Here is a 24,444-nt window from a genome sequence, read left to right on the forward strand (position 1 = left end):
TATGTTTTTAAAAAATTTCAACATCTTTTATATCATACAAATAAATTATTCATACATCCATCTTTGTCCATTTACTTTCTTTCATTGTTAATTATATGTATTACTATAATAATCCCTAACATATTGCAGATATTTTTGCATTATATGATAGTGATTAACCAGTGGAATCCTTTGGTTTATATAATTCTTAATGTGGATCTAACTTCCTCGAATTGACCATCCATCCATCCATCTATATATATATCTATATCTATATCTATCTATCTATCTATCTATCTATCTATCTATCTATGTATCTATCTATGTATCTATCTATCTATATATATTATATAATAATAATAAATATATATACATTCATATATGTACATACATACATATATATGTATATATGCATGCATATATGGGTACAGGACATAAAAGAAACCGTCAACAAAATGTGAACCAAGAGCATAAAAAACAAAAACCTAGAAAACAAACTTATTTTCCCGAATAACAAAAGAAACAAATAGAGAAATGAGACAGGCAACATAAAGAACATTCCCTTCATCAGTTGTCCCCTGTTTTATCTACTCCGCGTTTCGAAGGTAGGGACAAGATGCGACTTCGTTAAAACAGTCCTTACATATGTATATATGTACATGTGTGTATATATATATATATATATATACACACATAATTAACAGCAATGGAAGCAGTATTAATACCAAAAAGCAATCTTTATATTCAACTTAATGTAGATGTTGTGTTAGGACATCGAATATTGCAGATGATTCTTGTCTACGAATGATATAAATATGCATCATGCACAACAGTTGCACATGTCAATCAAGTTCATAAAAATTACGAGAAGGAGAGATGACAACAGGCACACCTGCTAAAGTCCAATATACACAGGGAAAGGGTTTGACTTAGCACCATTTACCTGAACACAAACGTTTGTACAGAAACATCACGACAACCAGAAGTTGCTCATTAATCCCAAATACTGGCCAAACCCTCCACAGCATATCCTGATGCATGTAGTCATATGCCTCATTGAGGCCTACAATGTAAGCATACACCTCTTAGCAATATTCCAATGATTTGAAGGTAGTGATCTGGCAGAACTGTAAGCATGCAGGGTAAAATACTTAGTGGCATTTCATCTGTCTTCGGGTTCTGAGTTCAAATTCCACCAATGTTGACCTTGCCTGTCATCCCTTTCAAGGTCAATAAAATAAGTATCAGTTGGACTCTGGGGTTAATGCACTTGACTTATCCCCTCTACTGGAATTGTCAACCTTGTGCCAAAGTTTGAAACCAACATTCCCATGATTTCTTGGAGACCTGCCATAAAGCGAATATCTCATCAACTGTGCTGCATCCAGGACAAAAGCAACGCTGTTCTTCAGCTTGCTTGGGCTCACTAATTTCTCAACATCTCTTTTTCAGATGCCTTGCACAGACTTTACCAAGGAGGTGCAACAAGCGGATTCCTCCATATTTACAGCATTCTCTCTTGTCTCCCTTTTTAAAAATTGGGATCATCACCCTGGATTGCCATAACCTTGGTATCTTTCCAGATGTCCAAGTCACTTAGCATACATGACTCAGCCAGAGAATACTGTCTCTGTTTAATGTTTTAAAAAATCTCAGGACAAATTTCATCCTTTCCAGCAGCTTTACTACACTTGAATGCTTTAATCACCTCTATGATTTCAGCGTCTGTTAGGTCAGCCTTCACTCCTGGATGTACTACATGCCCTCCAGAATATCATCTTTTGACCAGATTTAGGAGGTCAGTAAAGTATTCTCCCCACTCCTTAAGGATGCCCTTCTTTGTAGAGATAACCCCTGCTAAATGACAGATGTGAAAGAGGGCTTCTAGTTACAATGTTAGTAAATGATTTTCCAGAATACTTTATTGGCCAATCTTAAGTCAGATTCCAACTTAACTCCAGAGTCCTCTCATACCTTCATTTTGGGATGTTTTTACTGTCTCTTCTGCAACTTTCACACCTCAGAGTACTGCATGTACAAAACAAGAGACTTGTTCCAAAGCCTAGCTTTATAAGCCTCCTTCTTTGCTCGCATGGCATCTTTAATTTCCTGGTTAAACCAAGGGCTTCTTTTACTACCTAATGCTATGCCAAGCTGCTGTTGTCCACAGCATCATGCAGACAAAGAAGAAACTGCTGAACAAAACAATCTTCACTCCATTTCGACCTTTTCAGTTTGATCAGGATAAAAGACCCCTTTCAGTCATGAATGAATATGGGATTGCACTTAGTAAGTTACCCTCCAAGACACAAGTCTGGGCAAGATTGCTTATGGAAGATCAACAGTTGCCAGGATTCTTCAGTGGCAGACATTCACTAGGGACATAACAGCTGAATCTCACAGATATGTCCTCTCAAGGTAAATAATGCAGTATTCGATGTTCTAACACAACATTCACATTAAGTTCGATACAAAGATTGCCTTTTGGTATAATACTGCTTCCATCGCTGTTAATTATATATATATATATATATATATACATATATATATATACATACACACACACACTCATGTACATATATACATATACATATGCATGTATATATATATATATAGATAGTTAGATAGATAGATAGATAGATAGATAGATAGATAGATAGATAGATTGTCAATTCGAGGAAGTTAAGTCCACATTAAGGGTTATATAAACCAAAAGATTCCACTGGTTAATCACTATCATATAATGCAAAAATATCTGCAATATGTTAGGGATTATTATAGTAATACATATAATTAACAATGAAAGAAAGTAAATGGACAAAGATGGATGTATGAATAATTTATTTGTATGATATAAAGATGTTGAAATTTTTTAAAGGCATAACAATACAAAACAAATGCAAACAATAACAACAATAACAAGAGCACTCAGAGTGTGCAAACCTCCACCATGACAACACCAACGTCCTCTTGATGATTAGCCAGAGAGGATTTTCAAAATGAGAATATCTGAAATAAACATGACTGCTCTTACAAACAAGAATACTAAAATTGAACTCAATTGCTCTCAAAAATTAAGTAAAATAAACGCGGGAAAATTATCCAGAATCCTTGTCCGGTACTGGATTGATCCCAAAATCTAATGAGTTCATGGCAGTCATGAGGCCAGACATCTCTGAAAGTTTCATCCGAATCCATCCAACAGTTCTTGAGATATCTTGTCCATGTTGGCAACAAAAGGACTCTCTCACAGAGTGAAAGGTAGATTGCATGATGCTTGTGTACAAACGGCTATACGCCATGGTTGTGAGACCTGGGCTCTGAATGCAGAAAACTTATGTAGGCTAGAGATGAATGAAAGTAGTATGCTCCATTGGATGTGCAACATCAGTGTGCATGTATGACAGTGCAAATGTGATGTGAGAAAAGTTGGGCATAAGAGGAATTAGATGTAACATGGAAGAAAGAAAACTACATTTGTCTGGACTTGTGATGCATGTGAATGAAGGAGTGCCAATTACTGAAAGTGTCTGGCACCTGTGGTGACCTTGCCATGCTGATGCCATGAAAAAAGCATCCAGTCCACACTGGAAAGTGGTTAGCATTTGGAAGGGCATCCAGCTGTAAAAACTATACCAAAACTGACCTCGCTTGTGCTTGTGTCATTTAAAAAGCTACTTCATGATTGTGATCCTGACACTCTAGCTACTGAGCTATGTACCTTCTGAATATGGATGCAAAAGTGTCTGCACATTTGTTTCTGATTCCAACATTTATCAGAGCTTTCCACTTTATCCAGTTCTATTTGTACCCCCTGTGGTAAATAGTCTAAGGTTGCAGACAACAAGGTGGTGATCAGACAAAAGCTCAACCCATCTCTTTACATAAATATCCAGTACAGAAACAAAGAGGTCTGGGGTGATGATAACAAATCTGTCAGTGACCTCTGCCCTAAAGTATCCATATACCAAGTATACTTATGGTATTCCATCCCTGTGTTAGGAGAATGTGTTTGTAATGCAAAGTCCATTTCCAGCACAGAAGTCTAGTAAATCTTCTCCATCCACACTGAGTTCAGGTTTGCCATTCCTCCCAATCACATCTTTTCACATCTGGTGATCAGTGCCAACATGTGCATTTTAAGTTTCAATGTAGGACAAATGACTTGGTTCTTAACTACATCTAAAGCTGCAGTGATTTCATCAAGGAAGGATTTCTATTTAGTCTCACTGCTTGATGCATATACTTGTAACAATCACATCGGTCCTTCCTTCAGCCTAAGCCTCAAGAGGCAAACCTTACCAGTTAGTGGAATCCACTTTATAATACTTAAGAGGATAAATGATGTAGTATGAGGGAACTGTAATGTGGGGAACAAAATATGGTTTACCAACCTCTCAGTGTCGGCTGTCCAGCTGCATTTGATCAAAGACGCACCCTACCCATTTCAATTAATCGTTAGAACTTACTGCTAAAGTCCTGCCTCATGCACACATTCACATGTGTCTATCCATGATAACTGCTCGAGGCAAAAAGGACCCATGCTGATGCTACTTCTGCCCATGTCCTCACCCTCTCTTCTTCTTCCTGTAAGGCCTCTTGGGCATTGATGCCACTGACCCTATCCTTCCATTCACCTCATTCCCACAAATCAAATAATTAGTTTCATCTTTCATTAAAGACTTATTAATAGATTACATTCCATATAGAACTAGCAATGGAAAGTGTTCATTCGGTTGCAAGTGGTACTACTTCATTCACATAATGATGAATGTTTGATAGCCCGGAATTAATGATCAGCAGTAAGCAATTTCTGATGATGCATTGTTACAATATGTACCTAGTTTGTTTATTTCATATTCCAAGCAGCTAAAAGGACGACTGTGGTTTAACCACGGGACCTAATTACACAGCAAGACTAAATATATATTTATTAAAGTGATGAGTAAGCTTCCATATATATATATATATATATATATATATATATATATATATATATATACATATATATATATTTATGAGAGAGATAAAAAGAGAGGAATGAGAAAGTAAAATATATTCACAACTCTACATTAGATGATGATCATGATGATATTAAAAATGATAATGCAGTGTGAATGATAACAACATTTATGATGTTGATGATAACAATGATGATGATGACGACGATGATGATGATGACAATGTAGTCACATGATGTTAGTATATAAGTAACATATATCTATTCATTAATAATATATGAGATAATAAGAAACCGTAGCTGTGTTAGTCAAAAATATAACAATTGTGTAAAGAGATAGTTTTTCCTTCTTTGTCTATTTATATCTATAAAATTATATATATATTGACAGAAAACACAACAGACTATCCATAAACACTCTAGAGTTACAATGGCTGAATTCTGTAGTTTTGGAGGGGCGACAAAGAATAACCAAGTACATAAAAGAGAGAATGGAGTGAAAACAGGTGATTACAGATGTGGTGCCTAGACACATTGATTTCTCAGATTGGTATATAGCCATAACCTTGTAAGGAAGAAAAACAGTTAAATTACTAGCCTTCGTACCTGTCTGGTATTTGTTTTATAAATTCAAGAGAGACTATCGACGGTCTTGTATCATGGTAAGATTTATCTTAGAGTACAGTATGACAATGTTTATAAGACTGGAGTTTGGTTTGGTATCATAGCAAGCTATGGGGGCATTGCTGAAAAATTCCTGGCTTGAAAGGTAACACAAAAGGCCTTGTTGGAGAGCCAACCTCCTGAGTTCTTTTACAGGACTTAGAAAAACTGAAGGATTGCTGCAATAAATGTGTGAATCTGAGAGGGGAATATATTGAATAAAATCATAATTAACTGATCCTCCAGTATTTTCTTTTAACCAAAGCCAAGAATCTTTCAGAACCCCCTCATAGATTGGTTTGGTATCATAAAATGCTATGAGGTGGGTGCTGAAAAGTTCCTAGCTTGAAAGGTATTGCAAAAGGCCTGGTTGGGGACCCAAACTTTTGAGTTCTTTTACAGAGTTTAGAAAAACCGAATTACTGCTGCAATATGTGTGTGAATCTGAGAGGTGAATATGTTGAATAAAATCATAATTATAGCATGCTAAATTACAGTATATCGATGTATCACTGTATCAACCAAATTATCCAATGTTGTTACCAATGGTCACAAAGCACTTCCTTGCATTGTCATAGCTTTCAAACGATGCCATTCTACTGGATAGGTAAGCCAATTGACATATAAGTGACCAAGATCATGACATACCCTAAAACGGGATACCAGTCCATCACAAGGTTTGCAACTTCATCATTTACAGCTGAGTGGACTGGAGCAATGTGAAATGAAGTGTGTGGCTCAAGAACACAATGCACTTCTTACTCTGGGAATTGAAGCCACTATCTTATAACAACACCTTAAACACTAGAACATGCTACAGTATATATGGTATGATAAGTAATGGTCACCATCAACTAGCATGCAGAAGCTATGGAGGGCTGCTGATATTTTGCATTTGCAAGATTTTGGGTTAAGTCTGCAAAGCTCTGCAGTAAACATACCTCATTTTTAGCTGAGTGAACTGGAGAAACAAGAAATGAAGAGTCCTGCAAAATGTTCCACTACCCAGTTCAAGAACCGAACCTACAACTTTACAATCATGAACCCAACAATCTGAATACAGTTACAGTGATCCTGTCTACTTAAAATGTTCTTTTGGTGTAGACTAAAGGACACCATTTTATTACAGGAAAGAAAATAATAATAATAATCATCATCATCGTTTAACATCTGCTTTCCATGCTAGCATGGGTTGGACGGTTCAACTGAGGTCTGGGAAGCCAGAAGGCTGCACCAAGCCCAGTCTGATCTGGCAGTGTTTCTACAGCTGGATGCCCTTCCTAACGCCAACCACTCCGAGAGTGTAGTGGGTGCTTTTTATGTGCCACCGGCACAGGTGCCAGACGAGGCTGGCAACGGGCCACGATTGGATGGTGCTTTTTACGTGCCACCGGCACGGAATAATAATAATAATAATAATAATAATAATAATAATAATAATAATAATAACAATCATAATAATGATGATTTCTTTATTAACCACAAGGGTTTACACTAAGAAAAACATTATGGACAGCACAGGACAAAACAAAGAATGTGTGTGTGTATGTGTTGTTCTGAGGGTTTTGCATGTAAACAATACTGATAAAATTTTTTTAAAATCAACAATGTGTGATTCTCAATAGGAAGAAGACATTCGAGGGCTGTGTGTCCACCTTTCAGCAAACTGGCTTGAAGACAACACTTCACTCTTTACTCTATTTTCCTTTTCAAATGAAACTTGAAACGGTTGATTAGAGATTGGCCAAAGAGAAAAGTGTTTGTCCTCACCCCTTCAATCCCATCCACCATACAACCTCTTTTGCCATGGCCACCAGGCATATAAACACAGCCTTTCCTTCTTGGTTAAAGGAAGGCGGCAGGATGATGTTCATGATGGATTCAGTTGACAGCTGGATCCATCCCACACGCAACAGCAAGCGTTTGACATAAACCCACAAGTCAGCAATGCTCAGGCACTGGACGAGTGCATGCAGGACTGTCTCATTGTCCTGCACACATCTTGGACATGCTTGGATGATGGTACTTCCATGCCTGTAAAGTTTATCTTGAACAAGCAAAGCTCCCCAGTAGCACTGCTCGGCCAGAGATTTTTGGAAATTATCCATTGGTCCCGGGCTGAAAGTTCTCTGGAAAAGAGTGGCTAGCTGATCTTCTTTGACGTCCAAGGTCTCCCCAAGAAGGTTGTTGCACTTTTACTCCACTAATCATTTATAAAAAGCTAATGTGGATGTTCACCTATCACTGTTCAATTGGCTGAGGGCTGTGAGCACTTGAAAACATTCCAATTTCCAAATATTTCCCCTTGTTTTCTGTTTTACCCAGAACTGCAGCTCTGTTAAAGAAACTAGCTGCAAAAATATGTGTCTGGCAAACAGCAACCACACCTGTTCACTGTCAAGGAAGCACTGGAGATGTCATAGCCTCAGTGCATGTCTTCACATCATCAATCATGGCATGCCCAGACCACCACTTAGTAGGTTTTGACAGCAGATAGACCACCTGACCATTGGGACACACCCCTTCCACAAGAAGCAGAAGAAAGATGTTCCAGCATAATCAGACAGTGGTCAAGACAAGGCATGATGGTCAAGAGATAGTAGATAATGGAACCGATATACACGTTAACTAACTCTGCCGGATCTTTCAGAGTTAGCTGCCTTGAGAATTGCTGCCAGGTACAAATGTTTACCTCTATCAAAAGCTTTAGACAGATCTAAATTGATCAGATCCCCACCTGTGCCAGGTTCTTTAGCCACTTTCTCAATGATATATCACATGAGGTGGAGGTTGTCATGGATGGATCTTTTCAGGATGGCACAAGTCTGTGCCTCCCCTACCAGATCCCCGACAACAAGTGCCAACTTTGTAGCTAACACCTTGGCCAAAACTCTGAACTCTGCGTTTAGTAGAATTATGGGCCTAAAGTTATCAATATAATCTCCCTTGTTTGGGTCTTTTCTCAGCAACACCACTGTTCTTTGGCTCACAAAACTGGGAATTCTCCCATTCTGTTGCCAGTTGCAGTAAACATTTGCTAAGAAGTCACCGAACAACTCTGGCATGTAAGTGTAGGGCCTGTAGGGCAGGTTGTCATTGTTGCCTCCATCATCGCCTTTGTCATCATCACCACGGTCGTTGTCATTGTCATTATCATCATCACTGTCCTCATTATCATCATTATCACCATCATCACTGTCATTGTCATTATCGTTATCATCATCATCATCACCGTCATCATCATCAGTGTTTTAACTTCCACTTTTCTATGCTCACATGAGTTGGGCAGAATTTGTTGAGGTGGAACTTTTTATGGCCAGATGCCCTTTCTGTTGCCAACTCTTACCTGCTACCAAATAAGGTGATATGCCTCCCTGACCAGACACGTTTCCATAGATGATCAGAAATGAAGGACACTGTCTGCATGATAGCGATGCTTGTTTACAATTACCATGTGATATCCAGGCAAAAAGACAGTAACACACACACACACACCCACCCTTTATCTTCTACTTGTTTCAGTCATTTGACCGGGGCCATGCTGGGGCACCACCTTGAACAGTTTTTAGTCTTATGTTTTTAAGCTTAGTACTTATTCTATGATAGGCTTCTTTCTGTTTCCACCTATCAAATCCACTCACAAGGCTTTGGTTGACCTGAGGCTGTAATAGAAGACACTTTCCCAAGGTGCCATGCTGCTGGACTGAACCCGGAACCATATGGTTAGGAAGCAAACTTCTTACCACACAGCCATGCCTACACCTACAAAAATCTTTTGGAGGTGTAGGCATGAATAAAATGAACAGTTATTTTCTTGAAATAATATACTATACAGAGTGATAATTACTCCTTGTGGACCAAATATTCTGGTAATTTAAATAATTGTAACTTCTGTAGCATATAAACCTTAAAGAACTGCCATGTGCCGAGGGCTTCTCACTAATCACTCATAACATTGATTTTTCACACTAAGTAAAGTAGTAAGCCAAACAGAAATAAGGAGAATCTCTTACCGAGCAGTTTTCTGTACTAATTCGAAAGGAAAGTCAGAACACAGCAGACAAATCAATGAATGGTATTCTTGTATGGTAAGTAAATCTGAAAATATTAATTTTTATGTATATAAGAAAAAGAAATAAAAAAAGATTAGAATTCTAAACAGCCTTTTACAAAATTCTTCATTTTTACATATACTATTGACAGAACAGTGTTATAGATTTTTTCTAAAAATCTTCAGTTAGAAATTTGAATCATAAACTAGAATGATTCTATGTTCAAGACATTAATTGGTGTTGCAAAACTGAAAAGAATTTTGTTTGTTCATATTGTTATAAGGAGAAAGGGATGAAGAATAACAAGCAGATTTTACTTAGTCAAAGACCCAGACTTTAACACTTGCTGTGATGTTAGCCACCACACTGGATGATTCCCTACTGGTGATAGGTACAGACAGAAACATTAACATTTATCTAATTAATACTGATTTATACACAACTTGAAGTGAATAGCTCTGTTGGTGATTTAGTTTTCATTTGGTCTTCATTCATTTGTCATGAATCCACAAAACTCAGCTATCAGAAGTAGACAGAAGAATGAAAAGAAGAAATGAGATTGGGGAAATTGGCATGGTTACAGAAGCAAAGGTGTTTGAATATACATAAGTTAGCAGGGGGTAAAGATGCTGTTTTGAAAGGGGGACTACTGAAAACAGAGATGTATTATGAATGGCAAGGTACTGAAAGGCAGGTTCAGTATGCTGTTCTAGGATAAAAATGAAGCTGACAAATTCAATAGATTTGAAGTTCCATATGTTTGGGGTGAAAAAAAACAAAAACAAAAAAAAAACAAGGTAATGGTGGAAACTTCTTGAGCCAAATATTTATGTTATTCTAAAGAATTTGGCATTCTTAATTTATATTTGGGCTTTTTCATAAATTTCTATTTATTTGCACACCTTTTCAACGAATCTGGAAAATATAGAGTGAAATATGACAGTATTAACATTTTGACATACAATATATATTATTTACTCTGATTTGTTAGTTGTGTTGTGAGTTGTATCATTTTGTTACTTACTTGCTTGTTAGCCTATATTGAATTCAGTTTGAAAGAAACATAGTTCTTGATTTCTAATATGATTAATTAACACTTATATTTTGCTATTGATAAAGTATTTTTAATCCTTAGCGAAGATATTTACCATTGAAATGAATAAATGTCAGGCAGATTTTGTTAAGAAAGTTCCTAAATTAATAATATAAGGAGAAATTAAAATACATATATATATATATATCAATGGTCTTTGATGAAGACATATTGGATTCCTGGAAAAATTCATGGTTTTATCATAAAGGAATCAGAGAAAGCATTATAAATGAGGAAAAGTATTAAGACATAGAGTAAAAGTTCAAGCAGTAAAGAAGCTTTTAATTCAGTTAAAAAACAAAAAACAATTCAATAGCAAGCTCTTATGAAAAAGGAAAACAATTTTAATTTCTAAAAAAGAAACCTATAAGTTGATATATTTTTTGCATCTTATTAAATTTCTTCCAACAACTTGAAGTACTTCAAATTTACACTAAATTATTTTCAAAAGAATTTAGTTTTGCATGCTGATGACAAAAATCTAGAACTTAATAATAAAGAAGTCACAAGAATTTAAAGTTATGTTGTTTAAGCTAATTAGAAGCATCCATTGCTGATGTCAAAAGTCGCAACTGTTTAGTCTCATAGCAAAAGAAAATGCCTATATCTGTGTTTAAGTGAAAAAGCACATGGTTGGAAGGGAGTGTCCTTCATCTTAGGAGTTTAATTTTGTGACTGTACTGCTAAGTGCAACAATCTTTTCTACTAGGAACAACAATTTACAGCCACCTGTGGTGAGTATACTTGCAAATTCCTGAGATACCAGGCTACCAATTTCAACATTGAATGGTGAACCACAGTAGGCTTCTAATATGTCAGCAATGGAAGCTTCTGACTGACAAAAATTACATAACATTAAATACCTGTAACCTCTTTAATTTCTAGAGAAAAAAAAAAATGAATGCAATTTTCTTCTTTAGCATGCAAAACTACATAAGTGAAGAAAATTTGAAAAATAATCTGAAATATTTCAACTGCTAGGAAAAAACTTTAACAAGATCCTATTCGTTAAATATCTGATTTGATAATTGTAGTATCAGAATTAATAATATACTTATTGTGTAATTAAAAGAAATTGTCTCAGTTAATAATTCCTTTATTTTTGTTTTGTTTTTCTGATGACAATGACCATCTAGATTGTGGTAAAATATTTTCTTCAAGAATCTACCCATCTTTGATTTTTTTGCACTTTCCTACATGCAGGCATGACTATGTGTTTAAGATGCTCACTCTGCAACCACATGGTTTCAGGTTCAGTCCCAATGTATGGCACCATGGGTAAATGTCTTCTACTATAGCCCTGTGCTAATCAATACCTTGCTAATCAATACCTTGACTCATAAGGGCTGCTTTCCAAATTTCATGGTGTATATACTCCCCACCTGGACGGGATGCCGGTCTGTAATAAGATTACGATCATGAATCCAACACCCTGACCACTAAGTAACATGCCTCCACATCAAAATCTTGTGCATAAATGTGATAAACAGTAACTGTATGAAAGCCTAGTGTGTATGTTTTGCCTAAAAAAAAAATGAATCTACAAATACAATATCCCTACACATCTCACATCTATTTTCTTTCCTCCACCTCACTCTCTATTTTGTATCTTATCTAAATTAACTATTATATAACCATTTTCTCACACCGTCTCCGATGAAAGGATATAATAAATATCCTGGAAACAGCTGTAAGACCTGTCTATAAATGTTCTAAAATCTACACAGCCTTGGTTTTTTTATCTCATTACGAAAAAAATTTTTGTATACACTCGCTGACATATGACCAACGTTGAACCCCTTATTCGCATAATCACTGAACCTGGAACTTAATTATGGTCTATCTATAGCACTTATTCAGCATTACCTGACACCTTTGGGTCTCAATGACGCCATTACCTCTCTCTCTCTATATATATATACATTTATATATTTATATATATATATAATATATATATATATATATATATATATATATATATATGGCGGTGCCCCAGCATGGCCACAGCTCATTAGCTGAAACTGGAAAAATCAAAATCAAAATCAAAATCATATATATATATATATATAGCTAGATAGACAAGTTGATAGTATATCATCATCATCATCATTTATTGTCTGTTTTCCATGCTGGCAAGGGATGGATGGTTTGATGGGAGCTGGTGGGCCATGATAAATAAGAGAGAGCTAAGAAGCAAACCCTGGTAGACTCCTACTTGTACACTAAACTCCTTAATATACTCATTGATGACTCTCACCTTACTAACAGCATCCCTGTACATGGCTTTAACAGCTCTCACTAACCACTCATCTATGCCTAGTTTCTGCATTACCCTCCAGATAAGGTCCATGTCAACAAAAGCCAGATACAGAGGTTTATCCAGGTTTTGTTGACAGGCAAACCTCTGTATCTGGCTTAGACAGGTAGACAGTACATAAATCTGGCACCACCATCAACTTCTGTCAAGCCAAACCCATTCTTAGCCTTAATTGTTTCTTCTCTGATTAGATATTTTCAGTAAATCAGCCAGGTTACTTTGGGCTTTAATTATGCCAACATCTTTGTAGACCACATTGGGAGACACACTTTCTATCCAATTTACTCAACTCACCCTGAGCAATACGGTCATTATATTGTTAATTACAATTGATATCACTTCACTCATCAGAGGTCTATTCAACTACTTAATCTCTGACACCAATTCCTTTTCTTTTACATTAGAATTTGGTATATCTGCAGGCATTTTAGACAACTACTTTACTATTGACAACCTCTAGCAGTCTCACTTCATCTACTACAAACTCACTGAGTCTTAATCCTAGCACAACTATTCCTTCACTCATCAACTCACAACCCAAATCTGCTATTCTGTTCTCTAATTCCTTTTTACTTTGTGTCACTAATTTGGACTTCATCTCAATATCTGAAGAGCTGTGGCACTTTTCCTTTACTTTGATCAATAAATCCTCTCCTTACTTATTCTTCTTAATCGTCTTTCACCTCCAACGCAATTCTCCCCTTACATCTCCGTCTCTTCCTCTCTCTCACCCAGTACACCTCTCCCACACATTCGCAGACAATCTTCATTACCACAAGACTTCAGTAGCTAAAGGATACAATTTTCTTTTTCTCTCCAATGAAAGACTTGGTCTTAAATGTCAGAACTTTCATTTCCCAACAGAATATGAACAGAAAAAAAATGAAGTTTTATGTTACCAAATAAAAAAATATTTGCAGACATAGACTATCATTAATTTCTTTGGATTCTATTTTTCTTTTTTTTTACTCTATAATTACTAGTGGCTTGATAAACATATCTCACAAGATCAAGACACACAGACAGCGTCAGCTTGAACATGATCTAAGGCAGAGTTTCTCAACTGGGATCCATATAAGATATTTTGGTGTTAAAATTTATGTGCAATGAATTGGTTATACTTCTAAAATACACAAAAATATGTTAACAATTTCTTATACAATTCCTAATAATATTAAGTTATAAAAAAAATATAATTGGATTTTTTTAAAACATCAAATGGCTATGAGGGTCCACCTGAATAAAATAGGAATTCAGAAGGCAAAAAATAGTTGAGAAACACTGTTCTTAGGTTTCCCCTACATGGACAATCCATAGCCTTTTCAGGCCTACTCAGAAGATTTATTTTATTTACTGCTTGGTTAGGAAGGGAAAGGCAGTGCCCGAGGCTTTTTGTTTTATTTTTCAGGAACTCTGATATATGTGGGAGAAACTAATCTTCAAATTGGAGTCCTGGCCTCAATGCTTGGTTAGAGAGGGAAAGACAAGACCCAAGACTCTTTGTTTTATTTTTCAAGGTCTCTGATACTTGTGGGAGAAACTAATCCTCAAACTAGAGACCTGGCCTCAATGCTTGCAACACAGTGAACTCTACTAAAGGCACTTAAGATGCTGGGTCTTGGTATTAATTCTTTAACATTCAAACTATAATCACTATCTATAGTGCTTACTTATTGTTTTGAAATTAATCATGATTTATCTCATAGCTTCAAGATTTCAATGATTTGACTGTTTATTATTAGAATGACATTGTAGGGTAAGGTGTGAAAGGCTGGATCTGGTCAGTTTGAAAATTAAAAAGTTCGATAAGATTTGTTTAAATGCTAAAGGTTAAACTAGGTAATGGATTTGGTAGACGAAAACTGAAAGAAGCCTGTCGTGTGTGTGTGTATATATATATATATATATATATATATACATATATATATATATACATATATATACATATATTTATATATATATATAAACATATATTTATATATATATATATATAAACATATATTTATATATATATATATATATAATATATATATATATATATATATATATATGTATATGTGTGTATATGTTTGTGTATCTGTGTTTGTCCCCCCCAATATCGCTTAACAACCAATGCTGGTTAGCGGCTTGGCAAAAGAGACCGATAGAATAAGTACTAGCCTTACAAAAAATAAGTCCTGGAGTCAATTTGCTCGATTAAAAGGCAGTGCTCCAGCATGGCTACAGTCAAATAACTGAAACAAGTAAAAAAGTAAAAGAGTAAAGAGTAACCATGCCAAAACAGACAATGGAAGCTGGTCAGCTCCTGTCAAACTGTCCACTCCATGCCAGCATAGAAAATGGATATTAAATGACAATGATGATGATGATGATGATGATGATGATGATGATGATGATGATGACAGTTAATAATTCCACTAATCTGCCACGCCACTTGGGACAAATTTTTTATTTTATCAACCTCCAAAAGGATGAAAGTCAAAGCTGATCTTGGCAGGATTTGAACTCAGAATACAAAGAGCTGGAATGAACACCACAGAGCACTTTGTTCTATACAAATTATTCTGCAAATTCAGACATTTGAGGATTTTTGATGAGGAAGCATGTACAGAAATAGTTCAACTGGGGAAGGTTGGTATGCTTTTGGTCAAAGATCTGCTCAATAAGGGTAAATGTAGGGATAAGCAAAAACAGCAGCAGCAGCAGCAACAACAACAACAACAACAGCAACAACAGTAGCAGCAGTGGAGGCACAATGGCCCAGTGGTTAGGACAGCGAATTCGCAGTCATAAGAACATGGTTTCGATTCCCAGACCGGGCATTGTGAGTGTTTATTGAGCAAAAACACCTAACCTCCATGAGGCTCTGGCGGGGGGTGGGGGTAGTGGTGAACCTTGCTGTACTCTTTCACCACAACTTTCTCTCACTCTTTCTTCCTATTTCTGCCACAAAGCAGAGGAACCATTGTGTAACCCACTATGGGGTGGTAAACTTTCAGACCCTATTCTAGATTGCGAATCCTCTGTACCCCAGGGTGGTTCAGCTCTCCACCCGTTAAAAGCCACCGTTTATGAAATGAGGATAACAAAGTAGCTTTCGTGCCCGTGCAACTGCCAGTCTATCGCATGTGGTGGGTGGATCTTCAAGTTGCAACACGCATTCTTAGTAGCTTAGAGTAGGCTCGAATTAGAGATTATTCTTTGTGGCTAATGGTGTGAGTCCTGATTGGAAGAAGAAGAAGACAACAGCAGCCGCAGCAACAATAACAACAGCAACAACAACAACAACAATACTACCAGCAACAACAACAGCAGCAACAACAACAACAACAACAGTAGCAGCAGCAGTAGCAGCAGCAGTAGCAGCAATAATAGCAACAATAATAACAAACCTCCTTTCTTCCCAACTTGTTGAAAACATTTCCAGAACAATTTAATGAAAGATTTTCTGTTGTGTAGTGTAGCATTAATGAATTCAAATTCTCGGAACATGACATGAGTACCATTCTTTACGCTCTGGAAACTATTAATAATAATAATAATAATAATAATAATAATAATAATAATAATAATAATAATGATAATAATAATAATAATAATAATAATAATAATAGTAACAACAATAATAATAATAATGATGATAATGATAATAATGATACTAATAATAATAATAATAATAATAATAATGATAATAATAATAACAACAACAACAACAAAAAACACTGGTAATTGCACAACCTGGTAATTGCTACCTCATATGAGTGACAATGAAAAAAACAAAATATTGTGAATAACAGTGGTAATGAAACGGTGACAATGTTACACCCGGTAGGCTAAGAGATTCTGGTCCAGCTCCAGCCTGCTGTTATCTAGAAAGGGACCACCACACATATCGTAGATGGAGCACACAAATTAACGCTGTGGTCATGGAGTGTTACTACCTGAGCAACCCAGTAGATGAAAATGGTGCTCGAATTAGGGGTTACCAACAACGTATGTATGATCATTGGAGAGAAAAGGGATTGTTTCAACTCATGGAACAGAGACTATATGATCAAGCTAGAGCAATAAGAAAAAAATTGTTGGTTCACAGAAGTAGAGCTCGAAGCTGTCAAAAGACAGGTTATGGACAATAGCAGCATAGATAAGAATGAAAATACAGTTCTTACTAATAAGAGTAATCCCATAGCACAGGAAAGGAGCAGTGGTAGTGTATTTGATGAGAGACATATAGATGATCTAAAAGAAGACGATAAAACTAATAGCAACATGACAGATGAATAAAAGGCAATCTACGACAGAATAAAAGTAAGACTACAAGAGAATAATAGCGACATTATTTCCAAAGTAAAGAAGGTTGATCGATGAAAATTGAACCAAGAAACGAAAAATGTCAATGAAATTCTGAAATACATCAGAACAAACAACATCACAGAAACAAATAATTTGATCAAAGCAACAAGTATTGTTGTAGCAGAAAATGTGGGTGTCAATGTCAAGAAAAAGAAACATAATGGGAGTGACAAAAGAAAAGATCCATGGTGGAAAAGAAGAATCCAGACAGAGTTAGACATGCTTGCAAAGGAAATCTCTGTGTTAGACTGAAAAGAGAAAGGGGAGCTTAAAAATGAACAAAAATACAGGGTGCTGAAAAGGAAGTATAGTATTGAAAGAAAGGGCCTGAAAGTAGTAATGGAGGAACTGAAACAGTACTCCATAGCAAAGATGGTAAGATATGACCAAAGAATGATGGGTTACCACCAGAATAGGTTATTCAGAGTAGATCAGAAGAGAATCTATAGAGAAATAAATGGAGGATGTACAGATGAAAAGTTGATACCAGGTAATATTGAAAGTCAATAGAAAATTACTGGTCTTGTGCCAAAATTTGAAACTGTTATTATGTCAGTTTACAAACAAAGGATGAAACAAATCTGAGAAGGAAAAGGTATTTTGAATTCACTGAATAAAGGTGGTATAACTAATAACTTTCTAGCTGAAATTGAAATAGAAAAGATCAGAAGAGAAACTGAAAATGGACCAGAAGAGGAGGTCACAGGCAAAGAGATTGATAAGGTTACAGAATTTGAAGAAGTAGTCAAAGAAGAATTAGAATTATCTCAATTGTGAAATGAAACACACAATGATTAAGAATGGAGGTTTAGATGAAGAAAAATACAGTTTTGATGAAAGATCAAGTAAAAATGCAACATGATCCCGAGAGAAAATGCCACCAAACTTAATATATATGAATAGGAATAAGTTTAGACTAGAAACACGAATTGTAAATGGCATATTGTCGTTAGTTCCAACAAACAATATAACTGAAACAAATACTTTGATATATGCTGTAGGAAATGTTGTGGTGGAAGAAGTCTGGTTTAAGGAAGGAAACAATAAAAATGATTGTATTAGATTGGACTGGATGGCCTGCAGGATGAAAGCCTCAGCACATTCTCTCTACCAACCATGGTCTGCTGTGGAGGCCATGAATTTGAGCTTGAGATCATACTGGTTTGATGAACCTATTCTGCCACACTGGCTTGACATGGTTTGGCAGAGGGGTGCAGTTTCTCTTTTTAATACTCATACCCAAACTAAGGAAGGACTTGAGTAAAATCAACAGATAAAAAATGAGAAAGTTACCCGATGAAGGGTTTAAGGAAAGGTTGAAAAGAGATTATGAAATTGTACAGAAAAGCAATGACATTTTACATGAAGAGTTGAAACAAAGAGTAGTGACAGCTAATGGAAAATTGGAAAGAATGTTACGGACAAAATAAACTGTTACATTTACCTCAGAAAAAGTTGTTTGATGAACTAGTGGGTAAAAGAAGTGAGTGAGTTATTCCAGATGCAGAATAAAGTAGAGAATGCTGAAATGAAATATGAGATCAACAAGCTGAACATGACAGCAATGTAGAATGGTTAGGAACTTTGGAGAAAGAAATGGAAATTATAGAGAAACAGGAAAATATTGTTATTAGAGTAGTAACAGTGAAGAAGCTGTTAAAGAAAATGCCAAATTGGAAGGGACCTAGACCAAACAGTATTGAAGGGTTTTTGTTGATGAGATTTTCATTTCTAGATGATAGAATCTCAAATCAGCAGAACAGATCAGAGAATTGTGGCACTTTGAATGACTACTGTGTCTTGTGTTGAGAATAATGATAAGGGAAACATAATTTCTAATTCTAGGTCAATAATTTGCTCACCTCTAATGTGGTAGCTTCTCACAGGTACATTTGCAAAAGAGCTTTGTGAGAATCTTGAGGATAAAGGAATTTTGCTGGTGGAAGAAAAAGGATGCAGAAAGGGAAGCAAGGGCGCAAAAGATCAACTGCTGATTGATAAAATGGTAACAAAGAATTTAGGAGGTGGCTGACAAATCTAGGGATAGCTGGGATAGATTACAAAAAATTCTTTGATTGGTATTACATAGCTGGAAGCAAAAAACCATGGATATCTATGAAGTGATAGATAATATCAAGCATTAATCTGTGGCAGCTTGAGACAATGGAACATTGAATTAGTAGCTGGGACACAATCACAGGGAAATGTTCACATAAAATGAGGAATATCTCAGGGAGAGAGTGTGTCATCACCTTTATTCAATACAGCTCTCATGCCACTCATTGGGATATTACAAAAGGCAAAGGCAGCTTTTGATCAGGGGTGAGCCATTGGAAAGCTGAGCCATGTACTTTTTGATGGCTGATATAAAATTGTTTGCAAAACATGTTTAACTGTCAAGTAAATATGTCTGAATATTTTCTGAAGATATTTGAATAGAGTTTGGTCTAACAAAGTGCACAGTATTAATTTGGAAGAAGCGGAAAGTGATTCAAAGTGAAGGTTTACAAGTGCTTGGAATTGAATATTTAAAGAAATTGATTTAAGGTGCAGGACATATATATATCTGGATGTGCAAGAGACTTATGGAATGAAAAAGAAGAAAATGAAAGATAAGATTATGGTAGGTTGTCCATCGGTGTCCAATGATGACAAAGTCTGCGTTCTTAGCGATGAGAGTGCATGTGACTCCGCAGTCTAAGGCTGGAAGCACTCAGACGCCCAGAGATGTCACAGTGATAGTCTATTGACTGGATTGAGCTGGATGCTGTCTTGTGACATCTTTCTCTTGCAGCATCGAGATGCTGTCACTGGTCCTCTTCGATGGGATTATGATAGAGTATAAAGGGAGAATAAGGAAAATACTGAACCCATATTTGACATAACATTGGCTATATATTAAAGAGCATTTGTTTCTGTTCCTCTATTATAATTTAACCTCGTATAATCTGGTACAAAACCACCTCCTCCTATTATTAGATATGTTGCAGGTATCATTATCATTATTTAATGTCTGTCTTCCATGCTGGTATGAGTTAGATGGTTTGACAGGAGCTGGAAAAGCTGAAGACTGCACCAGACTTCTGTGTCTGTTTTGGAATGGTTTTTATGACTGGATACCCTTCCTAACATCACCCACCCTACAAAGTGGGCTGAGTGCTTTGTATATGGCACCAGCACAGGTGAGGTCAGATTTGGTATGGTTTTTACAGCTGGATGCCCTTCTAAATGTCAACCATTTCACAGTGTGGATTGGGTGCTTTTTAAATGGAACCAGCACTAAGTAACTTTGCATGACAAGGAATCTTTGAGCAGGGAGAAGGCATTGGAGGAGGTGGCTTTGTGGCAGATGATGAAAGGCTAGAGTGAGACAGAAACAGAAACAGGTGTCTTGCTGTAGAGGAGGTACATGGTTACCTGGAGAGAGAGAGAGAGAGAGAGAGAGAGAGAGAGAGAGAGAGAGAGAGAGAGAAAGAGTTAACAGGAAATCAAATTTACAGACCTTAGGCTGTAAGACAAGAAAACTATTAACAATATTTGGCTCTCGTCACCCTAGAGATGTGGATCAGTTGTGTGTGAAGCAATTGAATGGGGTACCATGTCATATGAAATGTGCAGAATTCTGAAATGTACTCCACTATCAAAAATGAGTTAACTCAATTCCCATGACGCAGGTGCATATGTACTTAAGTACACTTGCTTAAGTACAGTAAGGGTTAAGTACTCGAAAGCATTTTGTCAGGTGCTCTACAATTTATGCCTCTATAAGGTGTTACCATCAATGATTTGGATTGCATTTACAAGTTTGAATATCACCATCATCATCATCATTGTTGTCTAATATCTGCCTTCTGTGCTAGCATATCCAAGATATGGTTCTTGAGTCTTTGTTAAAAATTAATTCTATTTACACTGTTAAAACCAGTAAGAAAACAATGAATATCATATAAACTCATCCTATTTTCCTGTTTATTCAAATGCTTGTACTACTATATGGTACATATATATCACAATTGCTTTAAAATAGTGGAAACAAAGAAACAAGGAAAATGAATCAACTTACTATTCATTCATAAATTTAATTACATTCACTTTTGGGTTATCATCTTTGTATTCTAGAAGCTGAGAGATGCTATCTTCTAAATATAACAGGACTTGAAATCTTTCTATAGTAAACAAAACAGAAAAAAAAAACGAAAAAAAAACGAAAAAAAATTATGAATTATATACAGAGGTAAATTCTTGACACAATTCAGAATCTACAAAAACACAGCTAAATATTTAGTCTTCAAGTTCTGTGTCACACTGTGACACAGAATACTGAAAATGGATAAGCGAAACATTAGAACAATGTATCTGAACATGACTTTACAAAGTAACTGTCATTAAAATTATATAGGCACAGGTGGGTGTGGCTGTGTGGTAAGAAGCTTGCTTTCCAACCACATGGTTCGAGGTTTAGTTCCACTGCATGGCACCTTAGACAAATGTCTTCTACAATAGTCTTGTAAAAGCCTTGTGTGTAGATTTGGTAGACAGAAACTGAAAGAAGCCCATTGTGTATATATATATATATATATATGGTCTTGTCAGCACACTAGAAATAACAGCCAATCCTCCATCAATTCATAGTCTACTACCATTCTTATATATATATATAATATATATATATATATACATACATATATATATTTATATATATATATATAAATGGTAGCAGACTATGAGTTGATGGAGGATTGTTGTTATTTCTAGTGTGCTGACAAGACCATCTGCACAGAGGCTCTTAACTTGCCATCACCTTAACTGGTATTGTTGTTTAGTTCATAGGTGGAGACCTATGATCAAAAGCACTCCTTTTTTTTTTTTTCTTTTCTAGGTGTGTGGATACGTTAAAGGCACTCATGCTGGTGACACAGAAAAGGTACCTGTGCCAGGCACACGTAAAAGACAACCGATCCATTCTATGGAGTGGTTGGTATTAGGAAGGGCATGCAGCTGTAGAAGCCAAGCCAAAACAGACTGGAGCTTGGTACAGCTCTGCAGCTTACCAGTTCCAGTCAAACCATGTCAGAATGGAAAACAGACACTAAATGATGACGATGACTATGACGACAATGAAGTAGCTAACACTTCATTCTAAAATATTCTTCCTCTTTTAAGATAGTAGGGTGTAATTTGAGAGAGAGAGAGAGAGAGAGAGAGAGAGATTTAGCTGCTATTTCTAGCAGATCGAGCAACCATGTAGAGCCTCTCTGTTAAACATATAAAAGTTGAGTGTACAACCAATATTGCAGTCATTCTCTACTGTCCATTACTACAACTATATTTACATTTGGATATATTTAGTTAATGTACAATTGGTTGTCTTTGATATGCTACATCACTATGAGAACAGCAGTTTCTGTGAGTCACTACTATATTGGTTTGTTGAAGGGTGGATGATTCACATTTTAATACTGGCACTGTGCGGTTTCTATTCCTCTGACACAAAGTCATTTATTAGACAATAATCCAATCTACCATTTATACATATAAATACCATTGGGGTAGGTGCAGATGACCGCTGAGAGCAGTGGTAAGGCTAAACACCATGTATCATTGACAAATCAATTGTAAATGTGAAATGTTGAGCTGAATGCCTTTCATAGAGTAACGTTTTAGATAAAGGAAAAGGATATTTTCCATCTACTTAAACCATTAATGCCTGAATTAGCAATAGCTTCTTTTATCTTCTTTTACTTGTTTCAGTCGTTGTGGACTGTGGCTATGCTGGGGCACCACCCTGAAGGGTTTTAGTTGAAGAAATCACACACCCAAGTATTTCATTTTTAAGCCTGTTACTTGTTCTATTAGTCTCTTTTGTTGAATAGCTAAGTTACATGGATGTAACAAACCAGCACTGGTTGTCAAACGGAGTGGGGGAAAGGACAAAGACACAAAAACACACATAGATATACAATGTGTGTGCATGTGTGTATACACACAAACACACACACACACACATACACATACAAGATTCAGTGAATAAATTGTCTTCTAAATTATGCAAAAATGAAAATAACACTCACATCTCATTTTAACAGATATATTTACCAAAATTATATAAAAATATCTTGAAGGCAAGGATTATGACAGCATTCATCAACTTAAACAAGGAGACCATCCAGAAGAGTTGTAAGAGATTCTGAAGTCCTCTGGGGGCCGTGGTTGAAGCTCATGGCCATTTTATTGGAGAAATTTACTCTTCATTATTTCAAGATATTTATATGTAATTTTGGTAAATATATCTGTTAAAATGCAATGTGAGTGTTATTTTCATTTTTGCATAATTTAGACAACAATTTATTCGACGCAACCTGTATGTATGTATATATATATAAATATATATATATACATGTATGTGTGCGTGTGTATACATATATATGTATGTATGTATGCATGTATGTATATATGTATGTATGTAGCTATGTGTGGAGAAATACCTAGCCAAAGACAAACCTCTGTACTTGACTTTTGTTGACTTAGAGAAAGCCTTTGACAGGGTCCCCTGGTCCCTTATCTAGTGGTCAATGTGGAAACTGGGAATAAACAAGTGGTTGGATAGAGCTGTACAAGCCCTGTACAGGGATGCTGTCAGTAAGGTGAAGGTTGGCAATGAGTATAGTGTAGGATTCCAGGTAGAAGTAGGGGTTCACCAAGGATCAGTCCTCAGCTCCCTCTTATTCATTATAGTCCTCCAGGCAATAATAGGAATTCAAGACAGGCAGCCCCTGGGAGCTCCTCTATGCTGATAATCTTGCTCTAATAGCTGAGTCACTGCCAGAACTAGAGACAAAGTTTAGGTGTCGAAGCAAGGTGTAGAATTGAAGAGCCTTAAGATTAACCTAGCAAAACTGAAGTCTTAGTAAGTAGGAAGGCTGACAAATCACAACCCACTTCAAGTAGATGGCCCTGCTCAATCTGTAGAAAAGGCGTGGGTAGAAATATCATACAATGTACCCAGTGTAAGCTATGGACACATAAA

At 36.1% G+C, this 24,444-nt stretch overlaps 1 protein-coding gene across 1 annotated transcript in view; it reads right to left on the bottom strand.

The window, feature by feature from the left end:
- The window catches only part of LOC115213472 (UPF0705 protein C11orf49 homolog), a 39,042-nt gene that overhangs the window by 2,018 nt on the left and 12,580 nt on the right, over positions 1-24,444 (bottom strand). The window contains exons 2-4 of the mRNA XM_029782465.2: positions 21,481-21,583; positions 16,457-16,587; positions 9,616-9,700 (exon numbers count right to left, since the gene is read on the bottom strand). Of these exons, the coding sequence (XP_029638325.2) occupies positions 9,616-9,700; positions 16,457-16,587; positions 21,481-21,583 (319 nt within the window). The remainder of the gene's footprint in view (positions 1-9,615; positions 9,701-16,456; positions 16,588-21,480; positions 21,584-24,444) is intronic.

The sequence above is a fragment of the Octopus sinensis genome, linkage group LG6 (genome assembly GCF_006345805.1).
Source record: "Octopus sinensis linkage group LG6, ASM634580v1, whole genome shotgun sequence".
Taxonomy (NCBI): Eukaryota; Metazoa; Mollusca; class Cephalopoda; order Octopoda; family Octopodidae; genus Octopus; species Octopus sinensis.